We start from the raw sequence: 19542 nt of genomic DNA, 5'->3' as shown, positions 1-19542 counted from the left end.
GGTAGAAAATTAATTATTAAGGAAAACTGTTTTCAAAGACAATTAATGAAAATTGAGTTTTGCTAAAAAAAAAAAAAGGAAAAGAAACTAGAGAGTTAGACTCGTAATAAGGTGGGTAATTATTTTTCTGAAATCTTAGGTCGATTTAGCAAAACTCAGTGTTCGCTAATTGTCTTTGAAAAGTGTTTTTATTAATGATTAATTATCTACTTTATTGGGGTTTTTTTTTTTTGTAATTTTTTGGATATATTCATTATTGTGGCATGAAAATTAACAAAATACCATAGATTTTACTTAAATTTCGATTTTAGAATTCTGCACTAATAATGAAGAAGCACCAGAAGCCTTACATGAAATTTGTCACTGGATAAATGGTTGGATCCTTCTAGAAATGCAGAAAGTACATAACTCCTGAGGCAATCCTCTACCTGCATGAGTCATATTCATCCTGATGGAGTACTGTTACTACATCTGGGGTGGTGCAGATCAGAACACTCTTTCTTGTTTTGACTGACTGCAAAACCGACTTTACAATCTAGTGAGCAACGATCTCTTCTCTTCCTTACAGTCTAATTCTCACAAAAGAGATGTTGTCATGTAACAAGGTGTGGACTTGCATATGCAAATGCATATGAAATGCGAAATGACGTCACCGATAGGGAGAAAGAAATGCTACAAAAGAGACGATCACATTAGAGCCATAATGAGAAGTCATGCGCTGTAAGAGAATGAGAAAATAAATAGGGGTGTCACAACGCAAAAAAGCGAGTTAAAGTTCTTTCCTATTCTTTGTCTACTTTGCAAATAAGGCTACAACGTGTTGGCTAACATTAAAGCTAGTGTCTGTGCTCTATCATTATTTTCATGATAGGAGCTTGATTGAGCTACAATCTCTGATCCCAGCCCCTATAAAAAAAAAACTTCACAGCAAGTACCTGTCAAGCTACTATCACTGTGAAGAACTTTGCTTTCTTTCTGTGTGCCTAAAACCAAACAGAACTTCTATGAACAAAATTTCTTTCCAAGAACTTCCCATCTGTGGAACACAATACCATAGGACTACTTTCTTGCTTGCTACAACGTGTTAAAGTCCAAAGTCAACAAATATTTCAAGTAATCAAATCTTGCCCCTTTTCACCCATTGTTTTCAATCCTCTCATAGTATTCTTCTACATTTAATTGATAATCTCATTAACCCTTATTCTGGAATAGCTTTTGACTCTTAATAACCAGTGACACATTAGTACAAAAAGGATTACGATAAAAAGCAACAATAAGAATGAAAGAAACAGTTTTTTGTTACGCATTAGTGATGGGACGATTCTAATATTTTCACTGATTCTGATACAATTACCGATTCCGTACTAAATTCCCGATTCTGATACGATTACCGATTCCAATTTCTATAAATCTCTAAACATTTAACTATAGAACTATTGTTTTTTAGCGATTACCATAAAAACACATGTTAAATGTGCAGATATTTTCTGAAACATCAAAATACACTTGTGGGGAGATTGATCTATAGATTTTAGTTTTATTGATAGTTTAAAATCAATAAATATTTATCATTTTATCATTATTACCAGCAGTAGAAGATTTTGCTTCAAATAAAATCAAATAAAAAAGGCAATTAAAAAAATCGTTTTTGGCATCGGAAAATAGGCACAAATTTTTCTGATTCCGATACCCGCAAATGTTCTGATTTTTTCTAATTTCCAATTCTGATTCCAGTTAATCGTCCCTAACGCTATTAATTATATAAGAATTAATGAAGATGTATATTGAACTGTTGTTTTGCTTTTCTTTCCAGGCTGCTGAGATGGAAGGACAATTGGTATCTGAAGTTGAAGGCTTAAGAACGCAGGCTTCCCTGAGGTCTTCAATGCATGACCACATAGACCAGTTGGAGGCTCTTCATTCAAAAGTAAGTTTCTATTTTGTGAGAAAGGAAGAGTGATTGGAATCATTGTTATTAAAAGGCTTTGCTTAGCTCTGTGGCATAGTCCCTGGCCTTGGTAGATGCCATCGGAACATTTTTGTGTATAGACAGAAATCACACTGACTTTTAATATATATTGTTTTTTTTTGGTTTTTTTACACAGTGATCACCACTTATCAAGGCCCGCAAGCCACTCAGGGATAAGGGTTATTGCAAGTACATTACGTTAGTGTGGAGATTTGATGAAGTGTTTACTTAAGGGGGTGGTTCATTAGGAATTTGTTAACGTTGGACTTGAAGACATCCAAGTTGTAGTCAGGTGGGAAGCAGGCAGACGGAACAGAGTTCCACAGGCGTGCAGTTCTAAGAAAGAAGCTTTGTTCATGGAATCCACGTTTTGATTTAGGCACAGAGTATAAAAGTTATGTTTTTGCAAAGGAATAAAATAAAGTATATCTATATGGAACATGCATGCATAATAAAATAAAATAAAATAAAATAAAGCATTAAGAAAATAAAAGGGTCACCAGTTAGTAAGTGCTACCTAAAACATAAAAAGAGTTTTGTAAATTAAAAATAGAGAAATATGAAAATTTATAAGAAAAAAATTTTTATATAAGAAATAAGAATATAAAAGTTACTTTCATGTTGGTAAATGTTTATAGTTCGTTATGTGTTTGAGTAAAGAAGTTGACTCTATGTCTATAGTGTATCGATGTTATCTATGTGTGTGCACAAAAAAAAAAAAAAATAGGAGTAGTAAGCAGGCTCAAATCCGTAACGCGCCAGAGGAAAAAAAGGTGAAAAAAAAACCAATGGTCTTACCGATGTGCCTACAGTGGTTGTAACGTCACGGAAGGTCGAAATAACGCCTTTTATGTGACATCATGGATGTGAGGATTGAATGACTTGCAAAAAATGTCAGCAAAAAAAACGACCCTCCCTGTAGAAAATTGCCCAGTTGAAGATGAAGGAATGAATGTTTTGGGTCAATTTTTCAATTTTTTTTTTTTTTTTTACATAGGCATAACCACTTATCAAGGCCCAGAGACCACTCGAGGATAAGGGTTAAGAGTGTCAATTGGGCAATATAGTAATCGTTAGTAATAGAAATTCGGTAAATTTGTTAACTTAAGTGGAACGGCTCATCAAGAACTTGTTTACGTTGGACTTGAAGACAACCATATTGTAGTCAGCTGGAAAGCAGGAAAAAGGAAGACAATTCCACAGGCGTGCAGTTCTAAGAAAGAATTCAAGGGTCAAGCTTCAAAATGATACTGATCTTGTGAAAATTTGTCACCTCTGTCGAAAGTTTTTGCAAGATATACAAACATACATACATACATTCATACATACATACATTTAAACAGACAGGTGAGATTTATATTATAGATGAGGTTATATCCTATGCAAATTGACTTCCAGAGCCATCTAGCTTTAGAAACCCCAAACAGCCAATCTGCAAAGAGGAGATAATTCAATTAACAAGTATTGATTGCCAGAGTCATTTAGATTTAGAAACTTCAAACAGCCAGTCACAGGCAATTAGAAATAAACTAATCCTGCAAGAAGGTAAAGTCTGCCAGGTTGAGTCGCTTAGAACTGCACAAGACTACCTCATCTTAACAGAAAATGACTCAATCTTTGTTGGGCTGATTATCAAGGATGTATACTAAACTAGTATGCTTGTCATATGGAAGGAGTGCCGGTATTTACTCCCTTCTCATCACAGGAAAATGTGACACAAGATGGGAAGAATCAAGCCAGTGCCCTTAAAGGAGAAGCACCCCACCCTATTAAAAATTGCCTGGGCAGCCCTGTCAGCATTCTCCAGCTATGGCACTTCAAGCTGTTAGCAATAATTTAACTCTTCCCCAAAGAAGGAGAGCAATGTCTGGGAGGGTTAAGGGTTAACCTCCTAGGACTACCCAAAACGAATACCTCAGCCCAGCAGATAAAAAGCCATCAAAATGGTCCAGATTGATTGTCAAGAATGGGTTCTAGACTAGTATTTAGCAGCTCAGAGTCTCAAAGCAACTGAAGTTGCAGAGAGACTGCCTTTTTCTTTTGAGTAGATCTGCTTGTTCATATGGCATTGGCTTAGTCAATTCTTGTGGGGGTGGTTGATTTACATAACAACGAAGACTTTGTCAGTTATTTTAAATGGAGTTATATTCATCCCACTGTTTTTTTTTTATGTCTCCTTTCTTCTTTTTGGTACAATGTTTCAAAGCATTCATGTTGTGGACTTTTAATTTTGTCTGGCAGTAATAAGAAAGTGTTCAGTATACATAAGCATTGCTTGTCTTTCTATTTTAATTTTTCTTTGTCTCATTTACAAAAAAAAAATAAATAAATAAAATAAAACTAGGAAAGGTCAGTACCAAAAATTAGAGTTTTTTTTACATTGCAAGCACTTCTCATTTTTTGTTAAACATGATGTTCTTTTGGTGCTATGACAAACAAAACAAAGTGTACATAAACCGGTTGTGTCATTTTGACGCCATTAAATCTGCTTGACATAGACATTAAACATTCTTCTATACTTATTACGATGACAAAATCTCTCTCTCTCTCTCTCTCTCTCTCTCTCTCTCTCTCTCTCTCTCTCTCTCTCTTTCGTAAGTCGTCCACGTCAACATTAAAAAATAGAATACAAACAAAATTGATTAAGATTTTATTTTAAATGTTAACAATCACATTGATGTATTTCTCAGAGAAAATACAATTTTGAAAGAATACAACACAAAGTATATTAGCAATTTTATAGGATGGGGTGGCATTAATAATAAAATAGACCAGTTTAAAAAAAAGTATTTTTAAACTTCTCTATCTCTGTCTTTATTTCTCTTTCTCATATATATATATATATATAAATATATATATATATATATATATATATATATATATATATATATATATATATATATATATATGTGTGTGTGTGTGTGTGTGTGTGTGTGTGGAGAGAGAGAGAGAGAGTTGAGAAATAAATTCATAACATTACTATTATTATTATTATTATTATTATTTCAGTTCCAAGAATTCAAGTTTGATCATTGTTGATCCTAAATTCTTGGAACTGCAATAAGAATGCTATAAATTTATTTGTCTCAACTCTCTCTCTCTCTCTCTCTCTCTCTCTCTCTCTCTCTCTCTCTCTCTCTCTCTCTCTCTCTCTCTCTCTCTCGCTTGTAAAAAAAAAAGACCAAGATGTTTCAGAGTCGATTTCTCATCAAGAACAAAGTCATTCATGAGAATTTCAGGAAGAAAACGGACACTATTTAAAAGCACAAGTTGAATCGTAACAAGATTTAACGAAACAAACCATTTCGTACCTTCAATTTATGACTGAATGCAGGTCAACCTCTAGATTAGCTGCATATTTCAACTGATCCAAGGGAGATGGGCGAGAAGCAACATCAGTGGTATCGTCAGTATAGATATTAATTTTTATTATTATAGATATCAATTTTCTGAACAGTATTATCTGAAATATCATTGATAGAGAGAAGAAAGTGTTGAGCCTAGAAAAGAACTCTGAAGAACACTGGCATTGATAGGAAACAAGAATGAAGAGATACCATCCAGAATTACTTGTAAACTCCAATTAGAGAGAAAAGACCTAATCATGTCAAGAACTTTACCACCAATACCATAACTCTGAAGTTTATGTAGAAGACCAGAATGCCAGACTCTGTTAAACACCTTCGAAATGTTAAGTGCAATGGCCCTACCCTTCTCTTGAATTATCCATAAGCCGACAGCTCTGCTCAGTTACAACAGTTAAAAAATCAGTAGTTGAACGAAAACCATAAAAGCCATACTGAACATCACTAGAGAAGTCCAAACCTTCCAGAAAATGAACAAGTCTGCTGTTGACTTACCTTTTAAAAAATTTGCTAATACCAGAGAGAAAACTAATAGGACGATATTTAAGTGAGTCACCAGCATTTTTAAAGATAGGGACAACACAAGACTCTTTCCAACAAGAAGGGAAAAAGGACTTAGACAAACAGACTGAATAATTTCGAGAGGATTGAAGAAAGTTCAGGAGCACAAAGTTTGAGAACAATAACAGGAACTGAACCAGAACCGGAAGCTTTAGACTGGTCAAGATCAGAAAGAACCCTAGCAACCAACTTTTGATTAATAATTACAGAATCAAAAGTTTTCAAAGGAAACTTCAGAAGAACAACCCAAGAATCATCAAGAGAAGAATTGTCAGCAAGAAGTCGAGGAAAGAGATCAGCCTCATCCTTAGAAAATGAAATAACCTAAAGACCATTAAAAAGGGGATGAATAGCAGCTTTGTTATCTCTATATAATAAAATGAACTCATTTTTTCCCGTCTGATTTTGACATTAATAGGATTAAAAATCAAGATATTTCATGCAAATATAATATGCACAAACGGCAGAACAATATCTGAGGTGTGTTATAGGCTTATTATTTCTCAAATTCCTCGATAATCTTAGATTTCTATACTTTTTCTGCTGAGAAGTCACGGCCAAAATCGGTTAAGATCAATGGAAGTGGTAAAATATTTTATCTCTAATAAATTCCTCCTCCCCCTGCCACCACTTAACACCATTTGGGGATCGTTCACAAGGAACAGTTGAGAAGAGAACACCGGTTTGGCTTCGTAGTTCTTTCATGTGAAGTTATTTAAAATCACTAAGCTAAGCTGCAGTGCTCTGTGGCGTAGTGGTTAGCGTGCTGGACAATTCACATTATATTTTCACGTTCGCGCCGACCTACCGTAGTCGTTTTTTTTTGTTTTTTTTTTTCCTAAACAACTGGAATGGACTTTTCTTGGTGGCCGAACTGTTAACGTTGCAGATGTTTTTTGTTTTTTTTCACTTTATTTTCCTACTTTTACTCATGACTCCGGGTTTGATCCTTCCTACTTACCTACCATAACATTTTTTAAAACTCCCCTCCCTCGTCCCGGAAACAAACACTCGGGCAACGCCGGGTACCCCCGCTAGTTATTAATAACACTATTGAAGAATTGCAAAAAGTTGGCTTTCTGTAAATACTTATATAGAAAGTATCTGTTGATCTTTCAAAAATCAAAATATCCAGAAGCGATAACAAATTATTTGATCCCTGCATCTTCATTTAATTCCTCAAATAGAATAGTTTTGCACTACTTTTATGTCTCCTTACAAATATTAAATTCAAGATAGAATGCTACTAATCCGTATTTCAATTTTTATAAAAATTCATTACATCATTTTGATTCTAGAAAACGTCTAAGTTTTGGAGATTGACCTTCACTCCTGATCCGAAACGGAACACACATACATCAAATCAGTTGCCAAGATCATTCTACCACTCCAATACGTATCTCACTGTCGATACAATCTGTATAAGAGCCAAGTATATCCTAAAATGAAGTACTGTTGACACATCTAGGCAGGAGCTGCTCACCATTCCCTATCCTACTTTGATAGAGTTCAAAAACAGCTTTGAAATTTTCTCTTCCCTGCAATCTCTTTCCCACAGAAGAGACGTTGTGGGCCTGTTTCTGCTCTATCGTTATTTTCATAGCGGGTGCTCGTCTGAGTTCCAATCTATAGTCCATCCTTGCCAAACTTTTGCGAAAAAAAACACTTGACTAGTTACAACCACTATCAACAATTTCCCTCACTTTCTATCTGTGCCTAAATCTAAATTCAGATTCCATGAACAAAGCTTCTTCCCTAGAACTGCCTGCCTATGAAACACTGTTCCACTGGCCTGCTTCCCAGGCGACTACAATATGGTAGCCTTCAAGTCAGTCCAATGCAAACAAGTTCTTTTTGAGCCCTTAAAAAATCCAAATTCTACCCAATCTACGTATTTAACGATTACGACACTACCACCTCACATTCATCAACCTTTATCCTCGAGTGGGCCTTGGGCCTTGATAAATGGTGATTTCCTTGTAAAAAAAACAATATAAAGGGTCTTAAGAAAAAATTGAAATTCAGTTAATCGTACGTAATTGATATTTGATGAGTACAGATAAAATTTAATGCAAATCTGAAATATTTGCATTATCAAATGGAAAATGTGCCCATATTATGCTCCCTGTAAACCTTTTTAAAATATTCCAAAGAAACTGAAATATCTAATATCTATTGTTAAAATTTTTACAAAATTGGACGGTCAAAATTTTTACAAAAGTCTTCAACTCCTTCCTTGCATCTTTGCCTAAAACTAAATTGTACTAAATATAGCTCACATCATTCATCCGTACGCCAGCAGCTGTGTTTCCAAATTCATAATGTTCAGTTAATTAGTTTAGGAGTGAATCCTATACATAAAATATATAAACATAACATATATGAGACATAATTTTATGTAAATAAAGATATCTGTGTTTACTGAAAATTTGGATAAGTGTTTTAAACAGTGGTGCTTATGATATTGTTTAGGACTATGATGTTTGCGGTGGCCTCTATTTTTTTTTATTATTATTATTCTTGCTCACTCCAAACATAGCAGATTGTCACTTGGCCGTAAGGGGGTTACTATTTGGCACTATATCTACAGAGGAGTATGTGAAGAGATGAACAAGATGTCTGTTCACATTATATTTAAACTTCTGCATGTTAGTACAATCATGGATACAGGAAATAGGTAAGGAATTCCAAAGTCTAGTAAACTGAAGAAAGAAACTATTAGAGTAGAAGACTTTCTGGCATGTAAGGGCTTCCACAATGAAGGAATTGGATTTTTTTCTGCTAGAAGAGTATGTACGTCAAGGAGGTATAAGTGCAATGAGTTTATCAGAGCACATTCCATTCCATAATTGTAAAACAGGTACAGAGATGCAACCTTGCAGTGATGGGACAGGGGTTGGAGCTTGGTTGATAGTGCAAAACCTATTAGGTCGGAGACTCTTTTTTGGACCTTGTCCTATAACGGAGAGACTAATGGCAGATGTAGCATCCCAGATATGGCAGCAATGTTCCATGCATGGACGAATGGTGGCTTTGTAGAGATGCAGGATACTTTCCAGGTGTAGCATGGTAGTGAAAACCCACCTTCTTTATAGCAGCCTTGGCAGTCCTCAATGTATTTGTTCCAATTCATATTCCCTCTATGTTGAAAATAGTTATTATCCTCAGTCCTATCAGTGGCATCAATCACCTTGACTACATCTGTCAAATAAACGTGACATTGACGCTCACTATAATTAAATGGATTCCTATTCTATATTTGCAATTAAATGGCAAGCAATTAATTTCACATTCAATTTTACCATGTCATATAATTTTTAAAAAAATTTCATGGAAATCAATCAAGACAAAGCAGGAAGCTACTTGATGTAAAGAGCTAACGAGAACAAAAGCTGATTATTGCAAAGACAAGAGATGCCTATTGACCTTAGTCTTGAAAAGACCAAGGCAGTAGGTAGAAGGAACACAGTGAGCAGGAAGAGAATTCCACAACCTTGCAGTCATTGGAAAGAAGCTACTGGAATATGAAGCTGTATTACAATGAGCTATTAAAACAGCAAATTGATGGAGACCTCTAGACCAATGAGTCAAACGAGCTGGAAGGAAGCAGGAAATAGATCATACAATTCTGAGGAACACATGTCATACTAGTATTTGTAAAAAAAAGACTGAGACTAACTACGTTACGTCTGTAAGAGAAAGGTTGCAGTGAAGAAGAAAATGTGAAGCCAATCAAATTACAGATACATTTCTGCAATTTACAAAAAAATTCAAATGAGACACAGATTAACCAACTCAAATATGACAGCAGTACTCCATACATAGTGTGATAATTAGATTTGTAGAGATAACAAATAATCTTGGGTGTGGGAAAGTGTTTAGAACAATAGAGAGAATAGATTTTATGAGAGGTAGAAAGAGCAATGGATGTAATATATGGAATCCAAGTGCTTTTCCCTGGAATCTGAATAACAATAAATCTCCTCAGATTTTTTAGTGGAGTGTGGAGTTAAATGGTGTCTGGGATGATTGGCTCAATGGCTAGACAAGTAGAAATAAACAGTCGGATAAAGTCACCAGAACATCAGCAGGTGTGATGTTAGAATCGGAAATTGGAAAAATTGGAACTTTTTGCAGGTATTGGAATCGGTATCAAAAACATTTGAGCCTTATTTCTGATTCTGTAATAATACTTTTAATTACTTTCCTTTACACTAAAAAACGAAACAATGTATTTATTTATTAAAGGGTTGTTTATTTGCAACATAAGACTAAGAGTCACATGATCCTCATGTTAGGAATCCTATTCCCAGATTTAGCATTGATTCTCCAAGTCTCGTGTAATTTCGTTTTTTATTAGTAAATTATGGTAAACAAAGTAAATATTCTAGTTAACTTATGCCTATTCTCTTGTCAAACCTTTTAGAATTTACAATTTTTTTTTTTTTGCACCTATTTGCTAAACATCTATATGACATCTCAGAAAGTTTAAAATTGAGTATTAAAATGCTAAGTTTTTTTTTGGGGGGGGGGGGCGACCTGGCCCTAACCATTGTCTGGTCACTGCACATATATATATCCTGAAATAATTAATGTTTTATAGATTTTTTTTTTTTTTTTTTTTCAGTTTGAAAATTCTTTAAACCCAATGCTTATTTCATTTTGAAATGAATTAGATTAATTTTCAATTTATGGAGAATTTGAAAACGAATGGCTGCTTACCTATCTCTAAAATAGTTATTTTCTTTAAAAAATAAATAAATAAATAAAATAAATAAATAAAATAAAAAAAGGGTAAAAATGACGCCGCCAGTAAAGGCAGAGGCGGATAAATAGGAAAAAATTGGCACAAGAGAAAATTATAAATGAATTTATCAAAATCTTGGATACAATACATAAAGAAAAAAACATTTAGAAGTTTTTCAAATTAAAAAAGAAATTATATCTACATTTAACCCCCACCCCCTCAACAAAAATGAGATTCTAATCTTTTTAAGCTATTCTGTCTAATGTGGTGAGCGTGATGGGGGCCAACTCCAATTTTGGTCGTGTGAGTGAGAACTGGAAATTCTCCAAAAATAGTGGAGCGAAAGCTCCACTAATACTTATTGTACGCGCTAGTTTTTTTAAATAATATTTTCAAGTTAAATTCAAGTTTTACGATATCTTTTTTTTATTATTATTAAATTGTTAGGTGAAAGTACAGAATAGTTACAAACCACTCTCTCCTCCCCATATTAAGAATGGCTTTCTAAATAATAACGTTATTATTTCAGCAGTGCAGTGCAGTGCATGTACCTTTAAAATTCCACATAAATCAGAAAAGAAGCTACATTTGCACGAAGGACTTCCATCCACAGCTCTTTGCATAAACTAAATTTAACTTAATATAGCCCACATTACCCTTCTTTACGCCGAGCAGAGCTGTGTTACAAGATTCATAATGATCGGTTAATTAGTTTAGGAGTGAAGTTTGTGCATACAAATATATACAGGATATATATACATGCTTAACTTTATATAAATAGAGATAAGATGTGTTGTTTTGCCCCCCCCCTCTCGTTCTTTCTCATCCCCCACCTCCCTCCGTTTTATTTTATGTGGTTGCTGTTGTAATTTATTACTGGATTTTTATCGAGCTGATATCGTCCGCCATGGGAGCCGTTATGTAAAAGCACTAAAAGTAATTAAAGATTGCATAGAAAATAATACAAACGAAAAGAAATAAATATCGGGGGGGGGGGCGTATTCCTTAACTTTTGTTTGCACCTTTTCTCTCTCTCGCTCGTGCGCGCGCGATCTTGTCGTTTGTCTAGAGTTGTTAAGAGAGAAAAGGTAAATATTTAGAAAGCACCCAAAAAGAAGGTGAAGTTACCTGGGGAGGAAGACGGCAAAGGAAAGCTATGCTACCTATATACTTTTACGTAGCACTCACTCGCGAAAAAGTTGACCAATGTCGTTACTGTTACTTTGTTTAGGCTGGGTGTGACCACTATGTCACTGTTGTACTTGAAAAAAGAAAAAGAAAGACAGGTGATTTAACCCGACCAACGTAAATAGAGGTGACAGGTAAGCCAAATTCTTCACACAACAACAACAAAAAGAAAAGAACGTATTTATTATTATTTTTTTTTCCTTTTTAACCACCTTCGCAAGAAAAAAAAATGATAATCTTTTGACTGTTTTTTTCGTTATTGTTTTTTCAAACTTTAAAAAAAAAAAAAAAAAAAAAAAATCTGGAAACTAGACCGTCAAAGTATTTCCCCGTATTTACGCCTAAAAGTTGGATAAAATCCGCTGTTTATGTGAAATACTACTTTTTGTCCGGAAATAAAATTCTCATTTATTTTTCAACGCATATACAAATTAAATTGTTATAACAATTCTTTTTCTCGCCGTGGGTATTTTTTCTGGTTCAATTTTACTATAGGGACCGTTTGAATATCTCCTATTTTGCTTGCTTTTCGCTTACATCTCTTGTCTATATTAAAAATAAAAAATCTGTGAGCACTTATGCAATATGCATGTGTGTTATTTGCTATAAATTTAATATTTATTGATCCAAAAAATACAAAAGCATGAAATAAAACAAAATGTTAACAATCGTAAACACAAAAATAATTTAATTACGAAATTAAATCTACCAGAATGCACTTCGGTGTTTTCGTAAACAAGCCCGCCATTTAAATTTTTGTTAGTTGAAAATAAAAGAATTTATGGCGCACGTTCACGTATGGTACCTACCTCTCTGTAATTTTTTTTATTTTCGTCTTTTTTACATTTATTTTTTAGCAGATTATTATCGAATAGCCATTAATCTACCAGATTATCAAAATATTACAAAAAAAAATAAATAAATAATTAACATTTTTAAACGGGTACTCCGTTTCTAATACAACGTTCTAGTAAATCGATCCCCCCATTACAAGCAGCGACTTTTTTTTTTTTTTTTTTTTACCAAATTTCGCTGATTTAGCTTCTTTTTTTTGTTTCTTTCTTTTTCTTTTTTTTTTTTTTTTTTGTTTAGCCTTTTTGAAGAGGCAAACGGCTAAAATAGCATTTTTGGTGCTAAATTCGCAAAATTTAGCCGAAAAAAAGTCCTTGCTTTGAAAATGGGGGATCGATTTACTTTATGTTGTCATGGAAACGGAGCAGCACCCCCTAAAAATATTAAATATTATTATTATTATTTTTTTTTTAAATGTAATCTGTGAGAGTAGTCACCGTTCAATAATCTGCTGAAAAAATGTAAAAAAAGACGAAAATAAAAAAGATGACTTTTCCAAACGTTGCGCCGAATTAATTACTTTTTGACCCTTTGAAATTTGAAAGGAGTTTGGAAGCATTTTAACTGTCAAATAGAAAGTAATTTTTCACAGATTGAAAGTTTTAGAAGCGATTTACATCCAGTAATGTTACAAAGATTGAAACATTGGTAAATGTGTAGTTTAGCGGCATAAATTATTTGACAGACAAAAACTTATAAAAACTATTTATTTGGGTGCTAATGCAGAGAGTGATCCGCGCTATTTTTTAAATCGTATTTCTACGTTTAATTAAAGTTTTATTATGGTTTTTTTTTATTCAATTGTAAGGTAAAGTACAGAATAGGTACAAAACACCTTCCCTTCCCATGTTAAGAATGGCTTTTTAAATAACGTTATTATTTCATCACGGATTACTCTCTGCATGGTTACCTTTATTTTTATATAAAACACACTATTAGACCCAAAGGCTGAAATAAAACCAGAAAATAATTCATTTTTTATTATTTTTTCATCATTTTTATTAGACTAAATATGCGACATTCGAGGCCGCCATATTGCTTTTAAAATTTGGCCTTTCTAAGGGTTGACAGATTGGCATTTTTAAGGCCAAATTTGACCTTTTTTACGCTCTTTCATGAACTATGTTTGGCCGCCATATTTTTTGTAATGAAAGAGCGTAAAAAAGACTAAATTTTATAAGCAGCACGGCGGCCTCGAATGTTGTAGATTTAGTCTAATGAAAAAATAATAAAAATGAATTTTTTTCTGGTTTTATTTCAGCCTTTGGATCTAATAATGTTTACTGAAACATTACTTTAATAGGCTTTTCAAGTTAAATTCAATTTTCATGATAGCTTTTATTTAAATTATTAGGTGAAAGAACAGTAAAGCCACCTCCCCATGTTAAAAATGGTTTTCTAAATAATATTATTATTTCAGCACGGTCCGTAAACTTTAGTTTTATAACAATTTAGTTCATCGTTTTTTTTTTTATTACTTATTTTAAGTGTTGATATTTTTCACTGTGGCATTTCTTTTATTTAAATAAATAACCAATTAATAGTAATGGCAATTCCAATTCGGAATTGTAACTCATTATTCTAAGGAAGGTAACTCTATTTTACTAAGAATTGTAAGAAAAAAAATTTTTTTTAACAACTTCATTTAATGTAACAAGCTTTTATAACATTAATTTTTAAAAATGTAAAATGCTATAATATTGTAATTTTTCTTAAAAACATTCAAGTAACTATAAGAAAAAAATGATTTGTTAACTACTTTAGTAAAATAGTTTATAGGAGGGAAATGTTGTACATTTCTCTCCTAATATTACTTAAATAAACACAAGGTCAAACGACATTGCTTTTAACAAAACAATAATAAAGGGTTTATTTAAAAATAGGCGAGATTGTATCTCAAACTGGAGAGAAAGAAAGAAAGTGTAAATGTCTGTTTGAAGGTGTCGTCTGCCATAAGATTACAGTCGTTGACAAGTAGCAGTGGGAGGGGTGAGTGAGAGAGGTCTGTATAGATCGCTTGCTGGTGTCTCTCTGGCGATCCCAGCTGAGATCCCAAAGGGCTAAAAATAGTCCTTAAGAGGACAGCTCAAATCAATGCGCCCTACCAATCGATTGGTCAGTGTGGCCGAATCACTTTGGCACCGGCCATTGATCCGCTTATAGTAAATAGTTTGTTAACTGCTACAAGTTACCTCTTTTAGAACAATGAGTTAAGACTCCAAATTACCATAGTAAGTAAAAATTGTAGGGATCAAGGAGTTACCAATTCTAGGTACTGGCCGTGGAGTCACTAACTTGTAAGGGTGTGAGTTGGTGTTCGCCAATTCATAAACAGGATCTATCAACTTTTAGGACCGAGGTTGCAGGTGCAGAAATCTCTTGAAGTCGAGAGTAGTAGGGTATCCGCAAGAGTTAAATTTAACGAGATTGCTAATTAATAGAAACATGTCACCAAATCACATCTTCGCGTACATGAAATAAAAATATAGAAATATCTCCGGAAAATAACGACACTTGACAAAGAACTCAAAATCACAGTATTAATATGAAAGAACATTTAATTCAAATCGTTCCAACGTAAATGTTTTCTTGTAACTAGTGTTTATTATGCAAGATTAGCTAAATAAGGATCTCGTGAGAATAGCATGGAGTTTAAAATTACTGATTTTTATGAACAGTGTCATACGTGCCTTGAAATTAATGTGATTGTTTTCGTAGAGAAAAACAGTCATTAAAGCATGTAAGCGAAATGCGTATGTGTGTGTCTGTTCATCACATAAGAAAACAGTAGTTCGAAATAACATTGTTTAAAAGAAAAATTCTCATTCGATGTGGTAATTTTCCATAATGAGAATCAAGATTCATGTATGGATGTAAGATGGGAGATTTTAATGCCTCCCAGTGACGAAGTTATCCTGACACCCAGTCTTGGGGAAAACAAGAGAAAAACTGTAATAAACGGATTTGATTTTCACAGCAAACCTCTATATAACAATGTCCTCAAACGTTCCAGCCCATTTGCTGTATCACTGCGCGCAGGAACATAACATAGTTCCTTTGTTCCATGTGTGCGGGTGGTCAAATCACAACGCTGTGTGCTTACGCGTCTGATATTCATGGGCATTGAAACGGTTGTCACGACCACTACATACGGCCGGAACAAATCTTCGGCAGAGACACTTTCATAGCAATCACTGTTTTAATGCTCACATATATCAGAATGAGCAAGCACACAGTGTTGCAATTTGATCATCTGCATGCATGGAATAAAGGAACTACCTTGCGTTCCACGCATAGTGATACGCCAAACAGACTGAAATGTTTGAGAGCACTTGTATATAAGGATTCACCCACGAAAACCAAATCACTTTCCTTATCAGATTTCTTCAGCCCGACACGTGTCAATGAAACTCCGTCAAAAGAGAGACGTTAAAATCTCCCGTCTGGACTTTATGCACACTACAGACAAAATCAAACCAGTTTTTCTCTTCAACACCCATTGTGGAAAATCACCTCAGCAAACGGGAATTTGAATCTTCTTTTCATTAATGTTATTTTGAACTACTGTTTTCTTATACGATGAGCACACACGCGCATTTTGCTTAGATGGTTTAATGGTCGGTTTTCCTCTCAGAAAATAACCACATTCGAACCACGCGTATCGCGTGGTTCATAAAAATCAACGATTTTAAACTTAATACTATTTTCACGAGATCCTCATTTAGCGAAGTTTGCATACTGAACACTCATTACAAGAAAACACTAACGTTGGAACGATTTGAATTGATATTTCTCTAACATGTAAATGTTGTTTCATATCAATACAGCGATCTCGAGTTCATTATCAAGTGTCGTTATTTTCCAGAGTTATTCATATTTTTATTTTATGTATGTGAGGATGTGATTTGGTGAAAACCTGTTAATCCGAGATCTCGTTAAATTTTACCTTTAACGGTCCCACAGACTTTCAACTTTTAGCGATTCCTGCATCTGTAACCTCGGTCTTAAAAATTGATAGAACCCGATTATGAATTGGTGGATGCCGACTCACACCCTTACAAGTTAGTGACTACTCCAGTATAACCCTACACGGTGATTGCTACGAAAATGTTCGTGCCGAGAGTTTGTTCTGGTCGTATATAGCGTCGCTAACGGTTGCTACAAAATTAAGAACGTGTAAGTCACGTAAAGGCGAGAAATCCACACAGACATACGAGAAGTTGTTACACAATTTACCATATATGTTAACCGTGCGAAATTCAAAAAAAAATATTAGCTACAGTAAAGAAATTCTGACACAAAACGAAAATTTGATGAGTACATAAGAAATAAATGTTATTAATGGTAAGCCAAGCCACTAAGTTCTATCTAACTAGATAAGCTTTTAGTGTTTTAACTTATTTTAAAACGTAGTGCTTTTATGCATCCGAAGACATTTTTTTTTAAAATGAAGATATTGAAAACGGAATATATTGTTCGTACCCGTTATGCAATAAAGTTCTCATTTAAAAAAAAAAATGACTTAATTTGATTAAGTACTTTTTTTGGGGGGAGGGGGTTACAGAGGAAAATCACATTTTAATGAGATCGATCGATCGCGGCTATCTTGGCTATTTCCACGGACGAGGAGGAGGATGCCTTTAAACGAAAAAAGGATTAACAAATGTGTAGAAAAAAGGGATTAAAAAGGGACAGAGAACTCTGTAAAACAAGTGAACAACAAAAAAAAAAAGAAACTAAAATAATTATCTAGATATTTTTTCTGCCTATGTTTCAAAATAATCTCGTCAAATTTTGACAAACTTTAAGCAATGATTTTCCCTGATGATGCTCTCCTCCTCCTCCTCCTCCTCCTCGTCCGCGGAAATAGCCAAGACGGCCGCGATACGATCGATCGCATTAAAATTTGGTTTTCCTCTGTAAAAAATAATAATTAACTACTTAATCAAATCAAGTGATTATTTTTTAATGAGAACTTTATTCCATAACGAGTACTTACAATATAGTTCTTTTTCAATATCTTCGTTTTTTAATGTATTTGGTAAACTGCACAAGCACCTAGCGTCTATTCAATTCGAAAAACTAGTGTCGAGTGTTACGTGAAAACAAGAAAAAAATGACCGAGAGGGTTACTACATCTTTGGGTTCTGGATAATCGCTCAGAAATAGAAAATTAAACAAAATGCAGGTAGAAAGAAACCCACCCAATAAATGTCACGTCCACGATAACATTTAGTTGTTATATACTTTTTTCGACACTTTTTCGTGTTGTCTATGAATAAAGGAAAACTCGTCCCGGGAAAACTCGTCTCGGGAAAACTCGTCTCCGGAAAACTCGTCTCGGGAAAACTCGTCCCCTTTCGCTAGGTAGGAAAACTGGTCCCGTATTGAATAAATATCGATTGAAAACACATTTTATGATCGTTCTTGAAGGAGATATTGCTTTTAAAAATAGACTATAGCCCCCCCCCATAATATTTTTAAAAAATATTTTTATTTGTTTAATGTTTTTTTTTGTTTTTTTTTCTACCTAACTGGCTAAGTTCTTAGTGGTTTCACTTATTTTAAAGCGTTTATTATGTTCATACAAAGTTAATTAAAAAAAATTTTGGTTCTTATTTTAACGATGTGTTTGGAGACATAAAAACAATAATAAAAAAAACAAAACAAAAAAATTAAAAATTGGGAGCGTTACTTTTTTGTTTTGGTTTTTTAATTATGATAGTTTTTTGTTGTTTATGTTTTCGTTTTCTCTCATACCAAATGCAATGCACTCATGCGTTATTTAAAATTATAATTCTATCAATTATCAACATTTATTGTCGTCCTGTCAAATTTTGCAAAAATTAACTAATAAATCAAAAGCGAAATATTTTTTGGCGCGAGAGATGCCATGTGCTAACAATCTCTCGTTAACTCATTTTTAATTTTTTTAATTTTTACTTCAAAATTCTAAAATCAATCATTCAGAGAAAAAGTAATCACTAAATAAATTTATTAATCAATTTTATTGAAAACTCCGCTATCGTTTATCAAGAATCTTTTTAATTTCATTTTTTGTTGGTTGTTTTTCCGAGGGAGATATAACCCCCCCCCCCACCTCTCTAAATTATATTTCAAAAAATATTAAAATTTTGGTTTGTATTACTGTACACATAGATTCGAAAAATAATAAACTAGACAAAATACTGTTAGAAATTTGCTCAATATATATTACCGTGACATAGGTTGACATATATTCGGTGTTTTTTTTAATAGTATTTTGTCTAGTTTATTATTTATAACACCTATTCCCGAACTTACTGTGTTTAAGAGAGAGTCGGCCGCTATTTTGAATTGTCCAATACATCGGTAAACACTGTATGTTTTTCGAGCTGAATAAACATGTTACATTGAATAAAAACACGAAAAATATATCCAGTTTGGTAGGAAAGTAACTTATCTTGCCTTTGATAACATTTATTTGTTATATATTTGTTTTTTGACAATTCTTTCGAATCTATGTGTACAGTAATACAAACCCAAATCGATTTTACCCTTTTATAACAACAGTAAATAAGTAAATTCTTTTTATATTAATATAAAAAAATATGCGGTCTCGTTTATGAACATAATAAACGCTTTAAAATAAGTGAAACCACTAAGAACTTAGCCAGTTAGGTAGAAAACGGACACTTAGAAAATCGATTTTATTTAAAAAAAAAAAAAAACATCAAACAAGTAAAAAAATTTTTTTTTTAATATTATGGGGGGGGGCTATAGTCTATTTTAAAAAAACAATTTCTCCTTCAAGAACGATCATAAAATGTGTTTTCAATCGATATTTATTCAATAAGGGACCAGTTTTCCTACCTAGCGAA

At 33.5% G+C, this 19542-nt stretch overlaps 1 protein-coding gene across 2 annotated transcripts in view; it reads left to right on the top strand.

Annotated features, from left to right (window-relative positions):
• Positions 1-19542, top strand: part of LOC145292343 (BICD family-like cargo adapter 1) — a 371843-nt gene that overhangs the window by 231792 nt on the left and 120509 nt on the right. For both annotated transcript variants that reach the window (XM_080138677.1, XM_080138682.1), the window contains exon 3: positions 1814-1927. In XM_080138677.1, the coding sequence (XP_079994803.1) occupies positions 1814-1927 (114 nt within the window). The remainder of the gene's footprint in view (positions 1-1813; positions 1928-19542) is intronic.

The sequence above is a fragment of the Euprymna scolopes genome, chromosome 2, assembly GCF_053919585.1.
Source record: "Euprymna scolopes isolate OS-2025 chromosome 2, ASM5391958v1, whole genome shotgun sequence".
Taxonomy (NCBI): Eukaryota; Metazoa; Mollusca; class Cephalopoda; order Sepiida; family Sepiolidae; genus Euprymna; species Euprymna scolopes.
Note: the sequence above shows the minus strand (reverse complement) of the source record. Positions and strands in the feature narration are given on the sequence as shown.